The 9856-nt window shown below is 35.6% G+C and overlaps 1 protein-coding gene across 3 annotated transcripts; it reads right to left on the bottom strand.

Annotated features, from left to right (window-relative positions):
* Nucleotides 1-781: 781 nt before the first annotated feature.
* On the bottom strand, nucleotides 782-5440 carry PMP2 (peripheral myelin protein 2). Of its 3 annotated transcripts, none has more exons than XM_023227817.2 (4): nucleotides 5231-5440; nucleotides 2725-2897; nucleotides 2412-2513; nucleotides 782-1364 (listed from the first exon to the last, which is right to left on the bottom strand). In XM_023227817.2, exons 1-4 carry the CDS (start codon nucleotides 5301-5303, stop codon nucleotides 1314-1316), a joined length of 399 nt encoding a protein of 132 aa, XP_023083585.1. In that variant the 5' UTR covers nucleotides 5304-5440; the 3' UTR covers nucleotides 782-1313. The 3 variants fall into 3 exon arrangements, with proteins under 3 accessions (XP_023083585.1, XP_023083586.1, XP_023083587.1); XM_023227818.1 differs by having other exon boundaries at nucleotides 786-1364; nucleotides 2418-2513; nucleotides 5231-5432; XM_023227819.2 differs by lacking the exon at nucleotides 2725-2897 and having other exon boundaries at nucleotides 786-1364; nucleotides 5231-5416.
* Between the last annotated feature and the right edge of the window lie 4416 nt (nucleotides 5441-9856).

Here is a 9856-nt window from a genome sequence, read left to right on the forward strand (position 1 = left end):
GCATGTGTATGCAATTATAATACATATAAACGTACATATACATGGTTTAGAAATTATGAATTTATATCAATTCTATTCCATTTCCACATGGTTCTTTCTTGCCTTCCCTCATTTCATATTTGTATGTTCATTTTTCCACGGTGAACATCCTGACTCCCATCAACATCAACATCAACATGTTTTCTCATTTGCTCAATCATATAATACATCTGAAATAGTTTTATTATTACTTGGGCACAATGCAATTGTCCCCCATTCCTGCCTGTCACAAATTACTGGACCTAGTGATTATATGACTAGTTATTTATTTAAAATAAAGGAACTCCTATGTTTACAAAAACTCTTGTATAAAAATGTTTGTAGCAGCTTTATTCATAGCAGCCAAAAATTAGAAATAGCCCAATTGTCTTAATAGTAGAATGGATAAACTGTGATATATTCATACAATGGAATAGTACTTGGTAATAAAAAAAAACAAACTACAGCTGCATGCAACAATATGGTTGTATCTCAAATACATTATGGTGAATTTTAAAAAGGCAAACAAAAAAGAATGAATGATGTATAATTCCCTTTATATGAACAGGCAAAATGAATCTATGTGTTAGAAACCAAACCACTACTTGCTTTTGGTAGGGGTGGAACAGAAAAGGACACTGATTGGGAAAGGGCAGAAAAAAATGTACTAGGATTAAGAAAATGTTTTGTTATCTTGATTGGGATGTGAGTTATAGGGGTGCATGCATTTGTCACAGTGGACTGAACTCTACCCTTAATATCTGTGTATTTAACTGTCTATAAATTATCCATTAATTTTAATATGTTGGCTGGAGTAGAGGCTACCCCTTTTAGCTGAGACTACAATTCTTTACATTAAAATAGCTCATTCTCCTAGCTTGCCTCATTTCTGATGCTCCTTCCCCATAACTCCCCAGGCCCTTGTCAGCATTTGAGTTTGCTACTGTGATCAATACTTTGATTTCCTTTTACTAACAAACTATATCCTTTTTATTCTCATTTCAAGTATACAAAGTTCAACATAGGTTAGAATTTTGTAGTTAATTAAATGACATCATCCACTGATTGTGTCTGGCCAACATATATGCTTTAATGTAGTAATAACATGCATGCACATTAAAACTGTTTAAATAACACTGACTTCTAGATTAATTCTCAGTTTAGGCCTTTGCCTATCTGATATATTAAGACAAAAGCAAAAACAAACATTTGCAGTGTATTCAGGTTTTGTCAATGGAAGCAATTGATTTCCATCATTAAATGATCAAAAGCCACTTCAATGAGGAAACGATTTTTCAGACCTTCTCATAGATTCTGGTGCACACCACGCCCTTCATTTTACATTCCTTAAAAAAGAGAGAGGTTAATTGAGTATCTCAAGTTCAAACCAGAGAACAGAAAATGTGTAATAAAAATAGAAATGCAAAATAAATTCATAAGATTAATTTAGAAAGGAATAAAATATCAGTTTGTCAGTCTCCAGTAATTCAGAATTATGACCATTGAAATAGAAGAAACAATTTAGAAGTTGATCTATGGTACTGTAAAGGAATTTTTTTAAGTGGCAAGTTTTTATGTATAATTCACTTGCATTTAAATCTAGTAAGACAGTGATTTTCAAAAATATCTACATATTTGTGTTACCTGGGGAACATTTAAATATAGTGATGGCTCCTCCTCCCTCAAGAAATGTACATTCAGTTATGTGTTTGGGGGCCTCCATATTGGTATTTACTCCCCATGTAAATCTGTTGTGCAGCAAGGGGTAAGAACCACTGTACTAAAGAAAGAAACATTCGGAAGAGTACATGAATCTGTTTACATTCAATGTATGTGTTAATTAGTGAACATAAAGCCTTAACTCTTAAAAAAAATCGTCACAGTCATCACACACAAGCTTTGTCATTATTTTCATCTGCCAACTAGAAGTCTCCAATGAGTTCAGCTTGCTTTATTGACATGATTGATTCTAAGTTAGTATGGGCTCTTGAATGAAAAATGGTGGGATATCTGCAAATAGTCTACAAATGACTTTGCAAATAGTCTACAAAATACACCTTGCAGAGTGTATTTTGCTTTTAAAATTTAGACTTGCCTTCTTCTTTGTGAGTCCAAACTAGTAAGATTTACCTAAACTTTCTCTAACCTTACTACCATTTTTAGGTATTTTTATTTGTAAAATAAAAAATGGCCTTTTTTATTTCTAAAATCTTGAGTCAGTACTTGAAGATGAGTCTGTAATAGTTTAAATATCACTGAAGCATTAACTATTACTTTATTCTTAGTCATTTTTATCCATTCATATTCCAAAGAACGAAGAATGTTTTGAAAATGATATAATCAAATTATTTATATAGCATGATTTCTCTATTTAGAAGTAAAAATACTCTTACCGCTACCATTTTCCCATTCACTAGCTTTCTCTTTATGGTTGTCTCTTTGCCATCCCATCTCTGCACTTGATTCAGTGATCCTCTCTGTAGGGTTATGATGCTCTGCAAAGACAAAGTCATGCAATTGACTTGCCTGAAATTTGTTGATCAAAGAAGCAGTTCTTTCAGTACTGAACCATTTTCATAATAGATGTCTCAGGAGATACACTCCTTTTCAACAGAATGGAGTTTATCCTTTTAAACACTGGCAGGAATATTCCTCTCTCTCAAGCAGCCCACTGGGCCAACTTTGAAGAGAAGCATTAAAGATTACCTTGGCCTTTCTATTGTCAGCTGTGGTTTCTTCAAATTCCTGGCCTAGCTTGAAGGAGATCTCTGTATTTTTAAAGGTGCTTTCAGTTCGTATAGTTATAATATCTCCTTTCTTGCTGATGATCACAGTAGGTTTGGCCAAATTTCCCAGTTTTCTGGTGGCTAACCCCACACCTGAAAATTGAGATAGTGTTAGAACTATGGTGACCGAGAGAGCATAGCCAAACAGACTGTGGTGGCCATATCCTTTGCTCAGTGGTGCCCCAGGTGTGTCGATGGCAGGTAATATCACTTACTACCAAGCGTCTCCTTCTATGTTTCACTTCCAGTGGAAATACATGCCCAGAACTCACACATTTTAGGTTTTGTTGTTCCAAAAGTAATGTCTGCAGATTTTCTTTTCTTTTCTTTTTCTTTTCTATCTTTCTTTTTTTTTTTAAGATGGAGTCTCACTCTGTGGCCCAGGCTGGAGTGCAGTGGTGCATCTCGGCTCACTGCAAGCTCCGCCTCCCAGGTTCACTCCTTTCTCCTGCCTGAGCCTCCCGAGTAGCTGGGACTACAGGTGCCCACCACCACGCCCGGCTAATTTTTTGTATTTTTAGTAGAGACAGGGTTTCACCGTGTTAGCCAGGATGATCTCGATCTCCTGACCTCGTGATCTGCTTGCCTCGGCCTCCCAAAGGGCTGGGATTACAGGCGCGAGCCACCGCACCTGGCCAACGTCTGCAGATTTTCAAGAGTAAAAGTTTCCAGCTGAAATAGCTAGTGCAAGTCATCTATTTTTATCACATCCAATCCTATTCGCCATTGAAAATTACTAATTATAGATTTGCATAAATCATTTTAGAGATTTTAGTTTGTATGTACAAATGCTCTAGATATATTTTTTAAATGAGATTATAGCATATATGTATTGTTCCATGATATTTTCCCTCAATACCATATTATGGATATGAAGAAGTATTCCCCTCATAATTTTGATAGAATCTCACTTCTGAAATTTTGTGGCTTCTATATCTACCTGGTAGGAAAAAAATTATCCATCTACCTTTGAGATCTATACTATTATAAATGATCATAGAGAAATAAAATATTTAAAAAAAAATCTTCTACGTTTCAAAAATGAAACACAATTAGACTCTTAAGTTTACTACCATTATTACCAAGACTATAAAATATATGGAAAAAGGAAAATGTCAAATAAAAAAATATGAAAGAAAAACTAGTTTTCCAGGAAGTCTCAATGCTTGGATATACTTTTTCCAGTTAAAACGATCTCAAATTTTTATATACTGAATAAGAAGTTAAGAGTTATAGTCAATAAACTATAAACTATATTCTTTCTTCAAATTCTGATTAATCTTTTGTTATTTTATACAGTTTAGGACAATGTTTTTCAAGTTAAATTGTACTCTCTGGGACCAAGCCTGAGAATTTATATTTACCAAATCCCAAGGTGTTATTTTGCACACTAAACTGGAAAACAATGAAATTAGAGAATCCTTCACGGAGACTTTCTTTTATTTGGCTTCTTCCTCAGCTATAAAGTGAAGTCTTTAAATCTAACCGGTCTCACAGTATGAATTCATCCCCATAAGTTCTCTTAGTGTTCCAGGCAACAATGACATGACTTTGCTCATTTTATCTAAAATAAAACATTTTATACAAGCTTTCTGAACAGTTAAGTAAAGCTGTAGGCACTTTGACAAGCACAACAACCTCAGGTCACTGGCATCACTCTTTGTTATATTCATATAGTTCTGAAAATTCCCAAAGACTCTTCATATCTATTGTGTTTATATCGATGGGACATACTCTAGAAATAGAATAAAATAAAGTTGTTGTAACTAATGACTCGGTTTTCCATCTCCATTCACTGCTCCAACTCCAGAAACGTCTGATGTTAGTGAAATTGAGTTTGAGTTTACTGCCACAACTCCAGTTCTTTTTCTCTCAATAACTTCCCTAGGCTATGAACATAGTATTTTAGGAAGTATTTTTGTTTTTCAAACTTTCTGTATCTACATATTGTGTAATAAAGGACAACCTAGAGGTAGAGAGAAAACACTATTAGCTTAGCTAAAGATTAAAATTTTTAATTAAGGTTTTCTAGGATTTGCAATATATTCAATTCCTTATTTTATGAACACTTTAGTTGCTATGAACATAGCTCTCAGAAAAGCCAGAAAATGGGTTGACTATGTTTTAAGCTTTCTTTCCTCTGGATCTGCAACCAAAAATCTCTTGGTATGAAATTGCCCTTGAAATCAGTGGGAGTTCCATGCATTTAAGCAGGTCTCTCATTTAAGTTAAAGTCTATTAAAAGTTACCACAAATAAAATTCAAATAAATTATCTGAATGACACAAAAAAGATTAATCCTAAAAGAGGAATGTACTGCGGCCTGTGCAAACCCCCCAAGTCTCCTGTTAAGGATGTTAGATGAAAATGTCATGTAGCTTTCTTAAAAAGGAGCTTTTCAGCAGAACAACAAAAAGCATTTCTTACCCAGAGCTTTCATGTAATCGTCAAAGTGCTCACTAGAGACAAGTTTCCAGGTGCCCAGGAATTTGTTGCTCATCGTGATGGGTGAGAGCTCAATGCAGTTCTAAGTGGGATTCAGGAGACTCAGATAAGATGCTGAGGCCTGAGAAGATTCTTTTCAAGGACGCCCAAAGCATGTGACTCGTACAGAGACCCAATGGGGAAAGGCAGTGTCAGGACTAAGCAATGAATGGCTCTTCAATGGCCAGCTGCCCGCCCAATAGGATAAAAGAAAACCCCACATAATACTCCCTTTTGTCTCCAAAAAAATTTATAAAATGAATGAGATTACTATTTGAATCTTCAAAAATTTTTTGATCGATCTTACATTTATAAGGCTTAGGCCCTTCATGCTTTGGAAAAGACTGCATGAATTATGTGATCGTGAATGAATGTGTGTGTGTGTTTAGGCATGTCGGTCACTCTCAATCCTGAGTCTGCACAATTAAGAATTCTTATTGAAAGGGAAGAAAAAGAGGAAAATGTCTGTAAGTATTATGATAACAGTCACAAATATGTTGTGGGAGAGAAATGTAGGGGAGCAGTGTGAGGAAGTATTCATAGGTAAGAAGGCTTGGCATAGTTCACATATCCCAGGCAGGCAGAGTAGGCAGACAAAGAAGTCAGTCTATTGCAGCAGAGCACAGAAATTGTATTCATGTGATGAAACAAGAAGTAGCACTATAACATGTTCTTTGAGCACAACAAAGATTTTCAGCTAAAAATACTTAAAATCTGAACTAAGCAGGTTCCTGGATACTATAACCATTTGTGTTTAAGTCATTTAAAATGAATCTACAATTTTATAAACAGGATTTCCTATAGAAAGAATACTAATGTATACTGAGAACTCACTATAGGCCAGACACTGTGCTAAGTGCTTAATACAGGTGATCTTATTTAATTATATCACTGACTCCAAGAGTTAGGAACTATTATTATATCCTTTTTACCAATGATAAAAATGAGCTTGGGGACATTAGGTAAATTGCTTCCAAAAGTTGAATAAGGAGAGGACGGGTCTGAACCCAACATTACTGCCAGTGCCTGGGTTCTGAACCATGATCTTAACCTGCTTCTATTATACTATACCATACATGCTACATGCACAGAGGCCCTGGCCAGAGATCACCTGATGCTGATAGCACCATGATTGGCTAGAAACACTCTTGCTCTTCTCAAAAATCAAGTGGGGTAAAAAATCAAAAGATCCAGCCTACTACATTACATCAAAGCCCCAGTCTTTGGCCAAGGGGAACAAATGTAAATCCACTTAGAACGTAAGTGTTGCTCTTGACAATCTCTAACTACTGCTATATCTTTCCTAGCAGGTTTTTTTTTTTTTTTTTTTTTTTAAACCTAGCGTGAATTTTGACTGTGAAACAACTGATTTTACCAAGTTTCATACATTTAGTAAACAGGTTGGCACTGTTTACAACAACAACAACAAAACACAAAAATATGATGAATTTGGTCATAACAGGTAGAATCATTGGCAACAAGGGTTCAGGAAACCCAGTCCCATAGCTGTGACATAACTATTGCAGTTATGTAGTTAGAGTTCAAGCTGAGTAAAACAAGTGAAATCATATACAGTGGGCTGAAGTTTCATTTACATTCCCAGTGCCTGAATAGCTCAAGGTGGGAAAGAAATAGTGAATAGGAAAATTCCTCAGCTAACCAACTAACCCAAATCTAAACTCAAGAAAGTGTAATTGGAGGGAGTACATTGTACTGGGATAGAAAAAACAACTATGAAATAAAGAGCTTTTGATTAGTGGATATGTTATTTGATTTCCAAAACACTCTACAAAAATGATGATATGATTTGTACCTTCAAAACTTTTTTTTTTTTTTTGTCAGCTGTACACTATTAAGGAGTACAGCATTCCGCATTTACGTTTTCTGCCTAAATAAATGAAGGACCCTCAATCCCTCACCCTCACACTAGAGCAGAGACCTTGTATTCAGTGGGACTGCTACAAGAAAGCTGTGTGAATTTTAAGCTGACTCTGTATTGCACATAGGAACATCAGTGGAGTTTAAAATGTAAACATTGAGCCATATATTTCCAAGACAGAAAACTTATAACTTTGAAGCAATATTAGACCAAGAGAAAAATTTTCTACTTAAGGCTTATCAGCAATTATACCTGACTGCTATTAATAGAACTGATCAGACGAGTTTGGACCATGATGAGATTCTGAGGCCAGTACATGGGCCAAAGGCACAGATTAAAGCAATGAGAGAAGACACAGACTGAACCGGGCCTGACACATTACATCACTCGTAGCTAAGAAAGTCATCAGTGTCCTAACAAGAAAGAATGCATAGAACCACATTATAACTAGATGTATATATTTAGACTGGACTACATGTTTGTAAAATACATATAGTCTCTCTATGATGTGTATTCAGTTCTTCTCTCTTCACCAATTTATTGTCCATGTAAATTCTCAAGATACGGCAAGTTATTTGAATCATATACTGAAAGGAAGATCCAAAGGTCCAAACAAAATAAATAAGGAAATCTTACTCTATATAACACCCCATGTAAGTGCTCCTTATAGATTGTCTTCAAGCTAAATCCAATCATATATTTGAAAAAGAAATAAGATAATCAGTCATTACATAGCAAATGAACAAAGAATTTCTGACCCTCCACTTGGATGCCAAAGATCCAACTCAATTTTTGTTGTTTACTCAATTGCAAAAATATTTTTGAGAGCTTATTAAGTGCCAAGCACCGTTGAAAGTGCTGATTAAACATTACTGAATCAAATTCCTTGCCTTCATGGAACTTACATTCTACTCATGATTTGATAAAGGCTTGAAGCAAGAAGTTTTAATGGTAATGAATTCGAAATTATTTGTAAAGTAGAACTATTCTGATAATAATTGATGACAGGAGAAGCATACCATAGAATACCAAGATAAATAATCAACTTAAAAGGGTCACTTAAAAATTGTGGGTTCATAGTAGGTGTATGTATTTATGGGGTACATGAGATGTTTTGGTACAGGCATGCAAAGCGTAATAACCACATCATGGAAGATGGGGTATCCACCCCCTGACACATTTATCCTTTGTGTTACAAACAATCCAGTTTTACTCTTGCTTATTTCTAAATGTACAATTAAATTATTATTGACTATAGCTCTCTTGTTCTGCTAACAAATACTAGGTCTTATTTATTCAATATTTTGTAACCATTAACCATCCCCACCTCCCTCCTACTCCCCCACAACTCCTGCACTTCCTTTCCTAGCCTCTGGTAATCATCCTTCTGTTCTCTATCTCCATGTGTTCAAATGTTTTGATTTTTAGATAAGTGAGAACATGTGATATTTCTCTCTCTGTGTGTCTGGCTTATTTCACTTAACATGTGCTCCAGTTCCATCCATGTTGTTGCCAATGACTGAATCTCATTCTAAAAAGTGTCGTTTTTAAATAAACAGTTGAGAAGAAAATAAAAATAGACCTTAGAACTTTCACTTCCAGTCATGATAGATGAGGAAATTAACCCAACTTTTCTTTTTTTTTTCTTTTGAGACGGAGTCTTGCTCTGTCGCCCGGGCTGGAGCGCAGTGGCCGGATCTCAGCTCACTGCAAGCTCCGCCTCCCGGGTTTATGCCATTCACCTGCCTCAGCCTCCGAGTAGCTGGGACTACACGCGCCAGCCCCCTCCCCCGGCTAGCCTTGCTTTTTTTTTTTTTTTTTTTTTTGTATTTTTTAAGTAGAGACGGGGTTTCACCGTGTTAGCCAGGATGGTCTCGAACTCCTGACCTCGTGATCCGCCGTCTCGGCCTCCCAAAGTGCTGGGATTACAGGCTTGAGCCACCGCGCCCGGCCCCCAACTTTTCAACTGTAAAAAGATGAACAAAATTAGAAAGAAAATCTTCGAGGCATCAGAGATAAAAAGGCAGAGAAAAACTAAGAGCTTAGGACTTGGGAAAGAAAGGCAAATCCAGAGAGACAAATCCAATATTTGGAGCTTCTGCTCCACTAGGGATCTGTGAATTCTGCAAGAGGCAGGTTAGAGGTAAAAAATCCAAGGAATATTTATGACAATGCTACAGAGTTAGGGGAAAAGTGAAGAAGAATCCTGGTTGATCATCACACTTTGTCTTGGGACTCTCTTGCAACACAGGAGTAAGGATAAGCTCGAAATACACCTGTGCTAATATGAAGTCAATTCTTAAAATTAGATTAATGTGATCTGGGATAGCTAGTGAACCAAGTTACTAGTCAGAAATGAACATAAACCCTCTTCAGAGAAAGAAGATAATGTTACCCGAGGTCTAAATTTATTTATATAATTTTTATATATATTGCTAATCAAAAATAAATAGAACAAAAAGAGAAAATGTACTTAAAAGGTAAAAGAACCAATAGACAATAGAAATAGATAATTCATAGAGCAGATAATAAAAACAAACAAGATAGAAAATATCAACAGACCCAAAAGCATTTTAATGACTAGTAAGATTGATAAACTCTTAGGAAGATGGATTAAAAATAGAGAAGACAAAATTATTGAGTGCAGGAATGAAAAAAAGCATATTAATATATCCTACAGATATTAAAAA

Source organism: Piliocolobus tephrosceles, chromosome 7 (genome assembly GCF_002776525.5).
Source record: "Piliocolobus tephrosceles isolate RC106 chromosome 7, ASM277652v3, whole genome shotgun sequence".
NCBI classification, from domain to species: domain Eukaryota; kingdom Metazoa; phylum Chordata; class Mammalia; order Primates; family Cercopithecidae; genus Piliocolobus; species Piliocolobus tephrosceles.

Excerpts from the sequence above, each read along its gene's own strand:
- PMP2 (XM_023227817.2), bottom strand. The coding sequence starts at position 5,303 with ATGAGCAACAAATTCCTGGGCACCTGGAAACTTGTCTCTAGTGAGCAC. Across the intron at positions 2,898-5,230 it reads CGATTACATGAAAGCTCTGG|GTGTGGGGTTAGCCACCAGA; the intron begins GTAAGAAATGCT and ends CTCAATTTTCAG. Across the intron at positions 1,365-2,411 it reads TGAATGGGAAAATGGTAGCG|GAATGTAAAATGAAGGGCGT; the intron begins GTAAGAGTATTT and ends CTCTTTTTTAAG.